The 15,585-nt window shown below is 41.5% G+C and overlaps 1 protein-coding gene across 3 annotated transcripts in view; it reads left to right on the forward strand.

The window, feature by feature from the left end:
• usp6nl (USP6 N-terminal like) overlaps nt 1-15,585 on the forward strand; it is a 93,369-nt gene that overhangs the window by 66,646 nt on the left and 11,138 nt on the right. For all 3 annotated transcript variants that reach the window (XM_063501069.1, XM_063501065.1, XM_063501066.1), the window contains 5 exons: nt 1,659-1,738; nt 3,616-3,655; nt 5,860-5,940; nt 13,769-13,876; nt 15,270-15,379. In XM_063501069.1, coding sequence (XP_063357139.1) covers nt 1,659-1,738; nt 3,616-3,655; nt 5,860-5,940; nt 13,769-13,876; nt 15,270-15,379 — 419 coding nt within the window. The remainder of the gene's footprint in view (nt 1-1,658; nt 1,739-3,615; nt 3,656-5,859; nt 5,941-13,768; nt 13,877-15,269; nt 15,380-15,585) is intronic.

Below are 15,585 nucleotides of genomic sequence, written 5' to 3' on the forward strand. Positions count from 1 at the left end.
TTCACTCAGCTCTTCAAAAGAAAATCACTTTAGGCTGAAATGTCTGACTAAAGTCAGGTGTTTAAGTTTGTATGGTAGATATTTCCCATAAAAGCACTCCTTTCTTGTTGGACTCTAGTAGAGAAGCTTTGCATGATTCACAGTCCAAAATAATCCTTGTTTATCTTATGCTGGAGATTCTTTTCCTCAGCTCAGCCATTGTCCAAAGCAAGCTGTTTTAGCTCCTCCTCCTTGAATCCTACTTGGTTTATTGGTCTTAACATTATGGTCAGTGACAGGTGAAGTGACTAACACTGATTATCCCTTCATCGAGGCACCTGTTAGCGGGTGGGATATATTTGTAAGGAACTAAACTTAGTCCTCAAAGTTGCTGTTAGAAGCAGGTTTCCCACCATGTGGATGTTACTTTGACACATACCACCAACCTGAGCACTTTTGCAGACCATGAACACCGTTTCATGGACCGGTACTCCCTGATGGCTGTGACCTCTTTCAGCAGGAATGGTTCGAGGAGCACAACAATGAGTTTAAAGTTTTGACTTTGCCTCCAGACTGCCCAGTTCTCAATCCAGTCGAGCATCTGTGGGATGTGCTGTCAGATCCCAGGCCACACCTTCAGGGGTCTTTTGGAGTCCATGCCTCGATGGGTTAATATTAGGCAGGTGGTCATAATGTTATCCCTGATCAGTGTGTATGATTCAGATTTTGTGATAAAATTGAGTAAAAGCCGGATCAGAACTAGAATGTATGTAGTGAAATCAGAAAAAAAGTTGGTCCTTCATACATACATGAAGCTGAAGCAAACTTGGAAGAAAGTTTTCTCAGCATCAGTAGGGACTAGCGTACTGTTTAGTATTTATGGTCGTAGTTCTCCTGGATTTGAGGTCATCGCTAAGATTTGCTAAGCTGAGATGAATGATGTATTTAGCTGAGCCAATCCTTTATCTCACTGTGAATGTAAAACAGCTTTAACAGTTTCAAAGAGATTGTTCGGAAGAAGGAAGCTTGTGTGCAGATCAACAGAGGCCGCTTCATCCCGCCTCAAATCAACGAAATATCCAACATTTCAGACATTTGTACCTTTATTTTCTGACCTTTTGTGCTTCCATCACTCATTTCTCTCACACATTGTCTCTCTGATATTCTCTTTGTAACACTTCCTCACACACACTGCCTCTGGGTTTCCTATTTCACTGACGGTCGAGTGGTTTTTAGGACGCCTCGAGTCAGATGGTGACGCAGGTGGGCGTCTGGCTGTTCATTTCACACCTGTTAATCGCTGGTCACACACAAACACACACTCACACCGACGCACTTTCTCAAGGGCGCCAGAGTCGAAGCCCCCACATGTAATCTAGCAGCCAATCAAAACACTATCCTCTCCCCCTGAAGAACGTGGGTGGCATGTAATTTGGAGCTCCATCAGAAGCCAGTGTTCAGTTTCTTTCACTGAACAGCAGGCATCAGTCAAACAAACTAGGATACCAGTTACTTTGCAGATTAACTAATTTATTGTTTTTTCTATAAAGAATCACAAAATCCTCAGAAACGGGGCATCCTCACAAGGTCAAAGGTCATCTTGATTTTCGATGGCCAATTTAGAAAGGCAGAAATTCACCAGTCTGAATTTTTTCCCCTTTCTCTCTTCTTTGTTCCAGGGAAAAGACGCCCCCGTGGACCCCTGGGAGGACAGTAACTTCCGCTTGTACAAAGTTGTCGACCGCTTTGGCTTCGTCCAGTAAGCTCTCGCACACATACAGCCTATAATCAGGCCTAATAACTACATTAGTAAACTTCAAAGCCCAGTCTACCACGCTGAAGGGAGAAAGAAAGCGAGCAGCAGCTGTCCAGACGGGTGTTGCTGAGAGATGAGTGTGTCTGTGGCTTGAGCCGGGCTGGTCAGAGGCTGTGAGGCTCTTAAACACCACTGTGCTAGAGTGTTTTATATATAGGCTGGCACATGCAGGCAGGAAACAGCTTGGTTGGCCACAATCACAGAGCATCAGTGTGAGGATAGAGTGGTACGATCCAACGAGAGATAGTAGGAGGAGGGTGCTGGAGTAAAGAAACCTCGGGGTTATACGATTGGTTAAGACCAGGACAGGAGTATGTTGAGGTCAAGGTCACTGACTGGGCAGGAGAAAACGAAGACCATGGATGGTGTTTTGAATTGGGCAGACAGTTGGCGGTGGAGAAAACAGCGTGACCTCTGAGTAGTTTTAAGGTTAGAGAATCTGTGTGGGCAGAACCACCAGAACAAGACTAGATGTGAAGTTTCCGTCTCTCCCAAGGCTCTTTTTCCAAAAGTTGGGTGACTTCAGTAAAGTATAAATGCTGGTGTCATGTTCAGAGTCAATCTGAAGCACGAACTGTATGTGTAGATGTTATGTAGTCATGGTTTTAAAAAAAAATAAGCTAACTATCGCATTAAAGCAGGAAGCAAGCAGCAGACTGTTTAAGTCTGTGATTTGTGAGCATATCCATCTACCTTGGCCTCATCAGACTTCTCATCTCACCTCATCGTTTGCTCTGTAAATAACTACTATGAACCATGTCATGATGAAATGTTACTATGGGCTGTAATGAACTGTTTACACAACCTATGGGTCGTGATTTAGTGGACTGCCATTTCTATAAACAATACAGCAAATGTGGCGGATTTTTTAAATGATTTCAAAGGTTAGATAATATTTGATGAAAGAACCAAAATAGTTGGCTACGGGTCCAGACATCAAGGAAATTGCATCTGGTAAACTAGCTAGAGAAGCATAGCATTAGGTTTAATCTTATGTAGCTTGTCTTTTTTTTTTTAATTTACAACAGCAGCTGGGTATTCTTGTTCTTAATTAAGTGTTAGTCTGACTATAGAAGCTATTGCTAACAGTCGCTAGCTGTAACGTTTTCAGCCACTAACTGTTCTGCATTGGTTAGATCTCTAAAAGACATGTTTAGAATGGAAGCCACCATACAGGGCTATTAGTCTGTACCATGTAGAAATGATAAATAGTTGTCCTGGTTAATACTGGGTTAAGGCTGGTTTAAAAGTAAAGGTTTTAGTAGATATTGGTTCATACATTTTTTCCTTCCCACTGTCGCCAAGTGCTCGCTCATAGGGGATTGTGTGATTGTTGGGGATTTTTCTGTATTATTGTCGGGTCCTTATCTTACAATGTAAACCAAATTGAGGCAACGATGGGCGAGGTGTCATCCTTTCCTCACAAAGTAAAGCAGATATACGGCTGAACTGGAAGCTCCTGCATAACTCAAAACCAGAGTCTGAGCAGAAGTGACCAAGGGGTCGAGGCATGGTAAGAGTGGTTTCAACAGGAGCTGAAACCAGATTATTCTCCAGTGACTAACTTCTGATAAACAGACACAAGATTAAGGAATGTCCAATCTGTTACTTCCTGTTTGTGTGACCACTGACATATGTGATGTTCCCTCCTTCTGATAACAGTCAGGGAGTGAGATGAACTCTTAAAAAAAGTATTTTCTGGAAGGAAAATGTATCAACTATGATTTATAACTAAAAACTTAGAGGTTAAGAGACTCAAGATCTCATTCCTCCAGCTGTTTTCCTTACTAATTTCTTCCGCTTTACTCTCCTTTCTTTAGTGAGAATGAACTTCCATCCTACGACTCGGTGGAGGAAAAGGTGAGAGGTGTTGCTTCTCTTTATCATCGTTGTTTTTAAACAAATCCATCTGTGCAGCTTTGGGGCATTTTTGTAATAAAAAAAGAGCTCCTTCTCAGCTACGGAAATCAGAAAATTACATTTCACGTTCCTGCTTCCACTTCCCCTGCTTTAGGAAAACCCTGAGAATGTAATAAGATAGACCGGTTTGGTTTGAGATTGAAGCACAGGACACAGGAAACCCTTTGTTGTAGTTCTTGTTTAGTGTTGCGTGACTGTCCCAGAGGTAAAAAAAAAAAGAAAGATCTGGGTCGATCCTAATAGAAATGGGAAGCCTACACATGGGTTAGTAAGGTGCTGGGCCACCTTGGCAATGATCTCAAAGTCTGTTGAATTCGACCTGACGGATGAACATTATTCTTCCAAAAGATATTCCCACATTTGGTGTTGGGTGTAGAGAAAGCTGCTTGATCAACCAGAATCTCCCAGTTGGTGTTCAACTGGTTGACATGGGTCAAAGATTACAAACAGTGTTGTGTAATTCATGAAATGCTACCTGCAGATACCCAAGAGACAAGAGTCCCAGATTAGCGCAGTGACTCGACTTATTATTTGTATCTTAGTGTAGATGAGCAGTTACCTGTTGGTTCAAAGATGTTTGGATGTGACCCCGACAGACGGCCGGGCCGTCCTCTCTCGGTTAACAAGTGAGGCAGAATTCAAGCTGCATGATTCATGCATTCGTCTGCTGTGTCAGAGCAAACTGCTGTAAAAGCGCTTAAGCAGAACGATGCGTAACTGCATTCTGCACAGGCGTGTGGACGCAAGCCTGCAAGACCTACAGCTGCCCGGCTGCGTCATTCATTTAACCATAGTTTCAAATCCCTAGATTGTGATCAGTGGTTTCATATAGCTCCTAAACACACATTATTTGTATTGCCATTAGACTAGACTCAATTTTTCTGCCTTTTAGACATTAGATTTTTTCCTAACATTTAAATGAGGAGTAAATTAATTTCCAGGAATATGCCGAATTTAGAAACGTACAGTCTGCGTTAGGAGGGGAATTTGGAGGGGAACTTTTTTGGTTTGACTGCCAGTAGACTCTGGTTTACATCCCACTAGAGAAGATTTTGGTTTGGCATAAAATACAACAAAATGACGAGTTTGGAGTGATAAAAACTGTGTTGGTAATGCCATTGGGCACCTTTTCTTTTAACAATGCCAGCAGCTTTGGTAGAACTTCATTAATTAACAACCTGGAAATGTTAATAGGCTGAAATGAGAGGATCCAACCCATGGCAAGAAAAAAATCAGAGCCCCTCACTACAGGGGCCACATGCAGCTTTTTACTTTAGCATGTCAACTGTCTGCAGGTTCAAGGGGAAGGAAACTCCATCCATCCATAATTTAACCAACAATTAAAACAAAGCTAGCTTCCAAAAAGATTCCTCAGTCTCTGAAAAATTCCCACTCAGCACACCACTAAACCAGAGCAATAATCTTCATCCTTCATCCTCAGTGTTGTTCAAGAAAACAAAGGAGTGTACCAGCCTTGGGTTTTTTTATTCTTTAAAATCAGTTCCTCTGCTCACACCAGACGCAGTTAACATGTAGTCCCTGTCAGCTGTTTCAGTATATTGTATATACTGTATATTTGTTCCTTTAGTGTTTGCCTAAAAATAGAAACTCTTTCTAGTCACGTCCAACGCCTCAGAGTATCCTCATGTTCTTTGTTACATAAGGATACTCTGAGGTGTTGGACGTACAGTCAAATAGAAAGCAGTTTTCTATGCGACTACAGGGAAAAATTTAGTTTTTAATTTCAAAATGCCATACTGGAGAAAAACAAATTTATCAAAATGAAATGAATAAAATGCTTAAACAAACAAGTGACTTATTTGGGATAGTAAAAGCCCAATTTCTAATCCCAAAGCTGTGAGAACAAAACTTACTGAAATTCTGATTTTAAATGATAAATATGCTTTGTTTTGATGTAAAAACTGGTTCGTTCACGAATGCTTGTGTTCATGAAATGTGCAAAAGTTGAACAAGAAAAACCGGCATCTGCAGAAGGCTTTAATTAGAGCATCTGAACAGCTCCAAACGCCTTTGAACATACAAAATAATGACCTGCATGTTGTTCTCTTCTCCCTGTGGTTCCCAGTAGACCCGAGTGCAGCTGCAGGGGGAACTTATTAATGTTTTCATTCTTGTTTCTGCAGCAAAAACACACAGAGGTGGAGAGGACCACCAAATGGCTGAAGATGCTGAAGAACTGGGATAAATACAAGAACAGTGAGAAGGTGATTCTCCTTTTAACAGCAATGATTTCATTATGAGCAGGAGCGCGTGGCACCCTGCTGTCCACATCTGTCCTGAACACAGATGCAAAGACCATAAATTGGCCTTAATTGATGCAGTTCTAGCCTGACATGTGTAGAACATGAGCTCAATGTGGCTTCTGGGATTGTTACTTTGCTATTAATAGCTGCTTTAATAGTAGTGCGTGTATCCGCGGGGGCAGTCCATTCGCCAGCCGCTAGACGGTGTCGCAAGAGATGATTGGCAGGCGTTCACCCTCTGCTACATCTGCACAAACACTGAGCTGCAGTCGATGGGCTGAAGGCTTCTATTGAAGCATCTGAGGCTGGATTTAAAACCTGCAAAGTTAAATCAGTCATATGTGACATGATCAAAAAGTTCTGGCAACTGTTCCATTTAAAAAAATATGAATGAGTAAATAAATAAAATTAAATCCTGATTTAAATTTGTCTGTCGGTTAAAGTCATCTTCTTCAGCACATCAAAACTAGGGACGTGTACGGCTCGTCTAGTAGACGACCAGTCATCACTATTGTTCGTCTGACCATTTTACATTTTAATGGATCCCCAATTGTTCTTGTTCAAATTTGTGTCATGGTAGCAAGAAAAGCTTGGGCTGATTTAATTTTGGTGAAAATCGGGTCAACGTCAAGTTCAAAGTCAGACCAAATGTGAAAATCTAGAAATCTCAAGTTTTTATAGCCTATAGAAGCCAAAGATTTCAGCCAGTTCTGCTCCAAAGATTGTAAAATACAGCATTTTAGTATGTAATTCTTCAAGGTCATAGGTCAAAGGTCAGATATCGCCATGTTGTCATAAATGCAGGCTGATTTCACCGTATTGTTAATAAAGCCCTTCGGGGCGAGTTGTGCTCATATTGAAGAATGCCTTTGTTTAGACAGATTATCTGTTTCTTAGTTATAGACTAGTCGGGAACATCGCTAGTTCAGACGGCTTCCAGTGCAGCTGTTTTTAGACCCTACCAAAGAAAGCTCCTTCTAAACTCTTACTTTGCGATTTCATCTTCGACTTGTCCAAATGGCAAACACCAGCTTAGGTTTCAAACTGACCTGAACTTCATTGTTGGCTGTAACCAAGCAGTTTCAGGGGTTCACAGTTGAAGAGTCCAAACTTCTCTGAGTAGATGAGGAGCATTCACAGGTTTGTGCACTGGGAATTTGTCTTTGTGGAGCACTACAGACGTCTGAAGCCAACGAGAATGGCTGCGTCCATGTGTTACACTGACTTTCCCGGAAAGATCTTGAACCCCGTTCTAATTGAAGTCAAGTTTGTTCTTTTAATATTTCTAAGAGAACTTTTTGGCCAACATATGGTGAGAGGAATTCAGTAAAACCTCCTTCTGAAAATCTGCGTTCTTTTTAGATAATTTATGGTCGGTGTAAAAGGTTTTTGTGAGTTTTCTGATCAGAATGAAAAAAATTGCTTTATTTAACATAAACATTCACCATTGTAACTGTATATTTGTAGAAAATAAAAGTAAACATAATATGTCCTCTTTAATACAGCAAGGTCCAGAGTTTTCCACATTAGAAACCAACAGGCTGCTTTACTGCGCTCGGTCATTTCATCTTTAAATATAAAAACAGTCTTCTGTGCAGCTTCAAAATGACCAGGAATGATAAAGTAACACACATCAAATCCACCCTTAAATATCTGAGCCGCATTCCAGCATTTACCTTCCAGAGCTAATGTAAGTCCACTTCTGCCCTCTGCTGCAGTCCGGCTGATACAGAGGAGCTGAATGTCTTTGGAGGACAGCTAGAGGGGGGCAGGTATCAGCTATGGCTGTCTTCATTGGTGCCTTCTAAGGTCCAGGTTGTTGTGTGGTGTTCCCCGCAGCGCTTCATTTGTATGCTTGAATTCAGCAGGGATTAGTGAGGTGTGTTGAGCCTTTGAAATGCGCTCACTGCTGGCACTAAGAGCGCTCTTAGGCTCCTTTTTTTACTCTCCTTCTGCTTCTTTTTTAGTTTTGCCTCCCTTTTATTTCAAAGCCATTTTCAAGTCGAGTTACAGCCAAGGACACAGAGAGAACATTTAGCTCGATCCATCACATCACTCTACATCGCCTCCTCCGCCTCCCTCTTCCACCCTTTCTTTCTTCATCTCAGCTTCAGGGATATTTCTTTTGCCTTTGTCAGTCAGCAGCGTGCCGTCAGCTCGGCGAGGAAACGGGTCACGCTCAATATACCTCTTATTTTGTTTCCATACTTGCCAACTGCTGTGAGAACATTTAGCCCGCAGTTTGAAAGTATGAGAGCAGATGTAAGACAGTCATAAGCCCCCCTTGAGCCACCCCCACCAGCCACACAAGACCAATCCTCCTTACGGTTATCGTGTTTAGCATTATAGTAATTATACCGCAGCAAATGAAAGCTTGTACAGTTCTGAAATCTTGGCTTCTAAGACTATAGCTGTGCCCCAGTCCAGTACTTCACAGTAACTGCTTGGTCACCACAGGAAGTGGTGTTCTTCAGAAAAGCTGTGGTGGAAGTGGAATCTTGAGGATGTTTGTGGTTGTGTTTGGGAATATGATGAGGAATTGTAAAACAGCTAATATGATGGCTTTGTTTGGCAGCTGGGAGACTTTATTAATATCCAACAGCAGTCACTGAGGTGTGGGTCCAGACAAAGTGAGGCTCCATCAAGGAGCCGGTGTTAAATGTGAAGCCAATTAAACAGGAAGGCAAACAGCCTCTGAGGTGGATCCATGCTAATTAAATTTGATATATTTCAAACTGCCAACAGGATTTTTAGGTATAAAATTTCTTTGCACACACTGGTGCTGGCAGGCCCATTTTGATTGTACTTTAAAATAGAGCCCGCCTCATATTACACCTTTTAAAGCAGTATTAAAATTTAAAATGTTTGGCAAATGTGTTGTAAAAAACATTATCAGTTTCTGTCATGGCCATCAAGTCTTGAAAGGCTCACTGCTATCCAGGCTGCTGTAGTGCGGTACATAGCACAAGCAATGCATTCTCATCAGAGGGCATCAAATTCTGCATTTTTCAGTCTACATTTGCAGCCGGTGACACATATTCAAGAACAGTTAAAAACCAGTTAGTCACAGAAGCCTTTGACTTTTGTTTGACCTTGGGTCTTTTGAAAGGCGCTATACAAATCTGATTTATTATTATTATTATCATTATTATTATTATTTTATATTAGACTAGAGGAATCCCAAAAAGGTTGATGCTGTTCATCTGGACATCCAGATGAACAGCATCAACTTTTTGGGATTCCTTACCTGGATGATTGAGCATGCATCAAGACATTTAAAGAGCAATAAATTCTTCATTTGGAGGTTGCCAGTGGTGTTTCGCCCTTGCTTTCGCTAACTTCCTAGGTTTAGACACCAAAACCTACATAGTTAATGATGGTGGTTAAAGTATGCCTCTTCACAACATTAACCCTGCACATTTAAAAGTTACACATGAGTGCACTTAAAAGTGTTCTTTTGTGTGCTGAGACCATATAGTTATCATTTTTCTACCGCTTATCTGGGCTTGGATCGTGGAGGCAGCACAGACTTCCTTCACGTCAGCCACCTCTTGCTCATCTGGGATGGCAACAAGTGTTTCCCAAACAGGCGAGAGATATAATCTTTTCAGCGAGTCCTGACTCTGCCCCAGGCCTCCTCCTGGCATGACATGCCCGAAATGCCTCTCCAAGGAAATGCCGTGTCCAGGATGCATCCTATTCAGATGCCTGAGCCACCTAAACTGAATCCTTTTAATGTGGAGGGGAAGCAGCTCTACTCCAAGTCCCTCACGAATAACCGAGCTGCTCACCCTATATCTAAGGAAGAGCCCAACCATTCTTTGAATCTCAGTCTTTCAGTCACTACTCAGAGCTCGTGACCACAAGTGAGGGTGCGAACGTAGTCTGACCAGTAAATCGAGGGCTTTACTGTTATGCTCAGCTCTCCACCACAACAGATCCCACACCATCCCAATCCAACTGCTAATCTCATACAAACTCTGTCACTCTGTGATGAGACCTGTTTTACTGTTATCATAACCAGCTGGGTTAAGGCGTCCGTGTCAAACGACACATTTTTGACAACTTGGAGAAGAAACACCAGTTTTTGATACAGGCCGTCACTGCTGCAGGCTGTACTCTGCAGCAATGATCTCTTTAGCTTCAGAGGGAAAAACACTGCCAGCACAGATCCATAAATTGAAGCCACAATAATGTGCAGCTCATTATTTGTAGTTGTAGCAAAAAGAGAAATAGAATTTTGTTCTTAATTTATCTCAACATCAGCATTTTTTTAACTCTGCCGGAAGAACTTGTTTAGTGTAAGGAGGCTCAAGTCCAGCTTTACATTAACCAAAACTAAATCAGTCATAACTAAATGTAATGCAGGTAAAAGTGTGAAGATTCAGAGTCAGGGTACAATGTGAGAGATTTGACATTTTTAAAACTTTAAAGGGAGGATTTTAAGACATTTTAATACCAATTAAGGTCTTATTTTTAAGCAGCCCCAATGTTTTCCTTCCATATTTTAAATCCATGCGCACAGCGAGCTCTGTCTGTGCAGAAGATAAATGCAAACCAAAGCGTGAACAGCACACATTCAATGTAAATGTTGACACACATGTAGGCACACAGACACACTCGTGCTCGGAGGATGATTAGTGTAACAGATGCGCTCATTGACTCGCTCATCAGAGCCTAATTACAAGGCTGTTGCACTAGAAACAAGCGAGTCCCAAGTGTGGTGGGTAGGAGGCTGATGGAGTGGAGGCTTTGGACACTTCACACACACCCAACTAAATGTCATTAATTCTCAGATCTTACACACACACACACACACACACACACACTATTCAGCCCTTTAAATGTGAAAACACACCAGCTGCGCACACACACACATCAGTGCATCACACTCATGTGACGCGAGGTTACAGATGGGGTCTGATTTATGGCTCCTGATTAACTCTCAGCTCGTCCTCGCACATGTAAATCAGACCCGACTCCCTCTGCTTGCGTCTGTTTCTTGTAAAGCAACAAAAACAGGTTCAGATTCAGAAATAAAATGTAAATAAACATTTTTACTGCAATATTTTTTACTCTGCAGAATGCTTTGGGTTAATTATTTGAGATCTGTGTAGACTAAAACAAGTTAAATGTTTTAGCCCTCACTAGAAGTTTAACTATTGATGTTTTTTTTTTCCCAATCAGCTTCCAGCACAGCTTTTATTTTCGGAAGAGCCGCCCTCAGGAGAGGGACGGGGTTCCTTCCCTCAGCATCAGCATCTAAGTCAGCATCTGACCAATCATAAATATGCATTTGTCAATTTAAGATAAAACTACAATATTAGAAAAATACGAAGAGGTTAAACACACAACCTGACTGCAACATGGCAGATAGACACAAGTCATCAGTGTGGGCGTGCGAGAGGAAACGCGCTGTAAAGTTGCGTCTCTGGGGATTGGCTCATTTTGGGAAGCACCGAACACTGAGGTGCTGCGATTGGTCTTCGGATGTTTGTGGTGCTGCCTCTTAACACTCTACCATCCTCTCCGTTTGCCTCTGCTGTCAGTCACCTGTGCACACGCACACTTCCTCCCATATCTGCTGTAAAACCGTTCCGGCTGGCTGGGTTTTAATAGGTGGAGACGGAGAATTCACTGCTGCGATTAGCTTTGCTGTTCCAGCAGTTTGCCTTTTAAGACTTAATCTCCCTCAGCCGGAGTCTGACTGATTTTCCATCTCTTTGTCGACAGTGGATTACTCTGGACTGTTCTGCATGCATAGCAGTCTATTCTATCTAGACTTCTCACTGCCCGCAGTCTCCGAGTGCATCCAGCCAGATGGTCGTGGTTCACCTTCCAAAGCCCTTTGCTTTCTCTCAGGGAGGGTGCAGCGTACATTCAGGCACGCACTGTTTGTGTTTGTCTGACAGCTTTGACAAGATGAGGGAAGGTTTCTGTATTCTGTGTAATTTTTGGCAGCTGCCAGATACCCCAGTTACATGTCAGTGGACTGCAGCTACGGCCATGCAACTTGGTGTTTCCTGTCCGTGTGTTTGTTTAAATCACTAGTTTATGCAGCGCAACTTCCTGTTTAAGTTATAATACGGAACATTTCCTTGTTTGGTGTATTTGCATTATTTAAAACGTTCCCAATAACATTCAAAGTCAGAGAAATGTGGAATTTTACTTAGTTTGGTCGTGTTGGTGGAGTGTCAGTGGCTTAATGACCTCTTTCACTCATCCGAGCAACAGGCTAGCACATGTACCGGGTCCAGGCGTCTCCTGTTCTGAACGAGACTCTCGTCTTTTTAATAGCGCCCAAAAAGAGTATAGCCCTCTTCCTCTGAAGCTTTTAATTAAGCGGACTTTTAAAACTTAATCCTGCCACACACAGCAAAGTATTAATTGTGGATGGATCATTTCAGACGTTCTTCTTGGTGTGTTTACAGTCCAGCTATTCCTCTGTAGCCAGCTGTGAGATAGCAGACAATTCAAAATGAGCCAGCTTAGCTAAGAGCACGGACAGTTAAAAGGCTTTTTTTTTTTTTTTTACTAAAGCTAAAAACAAGAAAAACATCAATAAAAACAGACTAGGTATTAAACAAACTAGACCTTTAAAAACGAGGATTAAAACAACATTGTCAACATAAAAGTACAAAGAAAATGTGTTGCCATAGTTACATTTAGCAATATAGTTACATAAACTAAAAATAACTTAAGATGAAAGTAAAGAAAAAAGCTAATTAGATCCTTCAAATCACCATAATTTAATGGAAGTGAATTTCCTCTGTATGTACTCTATTGATGTTTTAGAAAATGCTGATATGAACTAACATTGAAACAAAACCATCCAGCTACAGGCTGAGTCAGGACCATAAAAAGATTTTAATTGGATAAAAAAAAAACACAAAAAGTCAAAAGTACAAGACGTTACATTATTAGTTTTAACAGTGAAGAAACTACTCATCCCATAATGCATTGCAAAGACTTTGCACAATCATTGAACTGAATCCTTTTTGCTGTCAGTGTTGGATAATAGTTTATTTGACAGGTTTTTGTGGGGTGTGTGTCAGTATGCTACAGCACTTTGTTCCTGGCTGTGATTGTCACTCTCAATGTTTCTAAAGCTTTGTGCTTAAAGGTTTCCATGGTAACCGCAATCTCCACCAATCAGGGACGCTGTTTCATTTTAGGATTGTGGGTAGAGCAGTTCTTGTATTTGTTTTTTGTTGTTGTTATAACAAGTTTGACATCAAACAGATTTGTGGTTCACATACCAGTTACATATAATCGAGCTCACAGTAAGTCTACTGTGGATTTTACAGTATTATGCCTCCTAATCAGAACATGAGTGCTATCATTATAGCCTGAACCTCACTGTTGAGATCTATGAGGGTGACTTCTGGACTAAGTGAAGGCAGAGGAGATGAAAAGTGAGTTTCAATAATCCAGAAATTAAAGTGAATATGAAAGGCTCCCAGAACAAGACTTCACACTTTATTAAACTAATATTTTTAACCAGAGATCTGCAGCTGAAGTGCTTCACAAGAGATTGAGGCCATGATCCTAAGAGCACGGTGACACCTGTTAAAGTCACAGATGAGGTTTTGTGAGCTTATCGCCTTGTGCTGAATATGCAGAGGAAAAGAAAGAACTACCACATTCATCCTATCTTCACATTTAATGTTTTGTTGGACTAAACCTTGCACGGCCCTTCTGATGGCCTAAATGTGGAGTGATTGTCTGAGGTTAAAGTTCCTTTTTGAAGGTTGCTAACAATGACCTCCTGCTGTTCGTTTCCTTCCAGCTGCTCAGGAGGATCTACAAGGGAATCCCCCTGCAGCTCCGAGGGGAGGTGTGGTGTCTGCTGCTCGATATACCCAAAATAAAGGAGGAGAAGAAGGACTTCTATGAGGTATCACTCCAGGAACTCTCAGCTAAACACTGTCTCTCAGGCTCATGTTTATAAAATGTCTGCAGCGTTCATTAAAACGCGAGCCTCATAAATATTCATAAGCGAGCTGACGAACAACCTCGGCTTTATTTGATTTCACTGAGCTTCAGAGTTATTGTGGCCAAGCAGCAGCTTTGGAAGTTTAATCGTGTTTGTGCAAAGCTGCACGGCCTGCTCCGGCACATGGTAAAGATCTTTTTGTTTTTTTTCCCCACTCCTGCACAAAGTTTGGATCTCATTAGAAAGTTTAGCTAGCAAGATCAATATATCACTGCCTTCATTGGCTGGGAAGTGCTCTAATTATGAGTTAGGCCACATGCACTAAATGATGTGGAAAATATAAAGTGAAAAAGAGAAGATTTCTCCCCTGTGAGCAGGGCAGTTCTGTCCACAATAATCCATCAGATCCGGTTCGGTGTTTCCTTGTGGAAACATCGAACAGGAGGTGTAATTTAGTCGTGTTTGGTTTGGTTTTTTAAACATTTACTAACCAAACTTTGTTGTCTGTAGTTAGCATTACATACTGTCTGTAAGAAAAAATGATATCAAGAAAAGTTGCAATAATTTATGCAAAAAAAATCAACAGAATAAATATTTAAGATTAAGTTTAGAGGTTTTATTCAATTTACCAATTTAGATCATTTCATTCAAGATCGTGAAGGTAAAACATGCTTTAGAACAGGACAGGTCACCAATCTGTAGCAGGTCAAACACACAGAGGCGGAACCATTCACACCTACACTGATTAACCAAACTCCACTAAAGCCTGGGGTTGCGTAACATCTAAATCAGGTAATTATTCTAGAAGAAGAGCATTATTGAAAATAAGGCTGCAGCCTCGCTCTCATCCACCTCTCACACCTCAGTCTGCTGCTTCACTTAACCCTGAAAAAATATTGTCGTGTAAAAAAAGTGAAAAATATTTAGTACATGGGATGTTTTATCTGTTCTAGCTAGCTCTTTTAACCAGCTGCGTAGAGCCCTCCATGACCATGGTTTTTTGTTTTTTGTTTTGTTTTTTGTTTTTTTTTGGGGGGGGGGGGGGGGGGGGGTGTCACCTCAAGTCGGGAAACAAGTGACTTTTTTCACCTTGAGCTGGCACAGTTTTCTTGCAAGATGTTTCTATAGCAGTGATATCACAATATGACCCTACTGTGCATTTCGAAGCCTCAGCGTTAGTGTTTATTATTTTTTTAGAGCCAGAAGTGAGCATTGGGTGCCAAGTTATCAGCTGAGGCTTCGAAAGCTAAATCAGCAAGGTGGACCCACAAACTCTGTGGACACAGACGCCTGCTAATTAGTACTAAATGGCACTTCTGCTTGCATTCATTCTTTGTTTTGTGGCTGTTTTCAGAAACTGAAGGCCAGAGCCAGAGGAATATCCCCCGACATCCGGCAGATCGACCTGGATGTGAACCGAACCTACAGGGACCACATCATGTTCATGCATCGCTATGATGTCAAGTGGGTACTTTCACATTTTACTACATCCAAGCAACCATCTGCAAGTTCATTGCACACAGCTGCAGTAATGTTGGTTGTGCTGCTTATTTAAAGCAGCTTTACATTTTTGAGCTTAAAAGTTTCCTGTGTGCCTGTTAAGGACTTATATGACAGCCTTTCAGTTCCTGAGTAATTCAATTTACATAACCTTGTACATAAATGTGCCT

Source organism: Pelmatolapia mariae, linkage group LG17 (assembly GCF_036321145.2).
Source record: "Pelmatolapia mariae isolate MD_Pm_ZW linkage group LG17, Pm_UMD_F_2, whole genome shotgun sequence".
NCBI classification, from domain to species: Eukaryota; Metazoa; Chordata; class Actinopteri; order Cichliformes; family Cichlidae; genus Pelmatolapia; species Pelmatolapia mariae.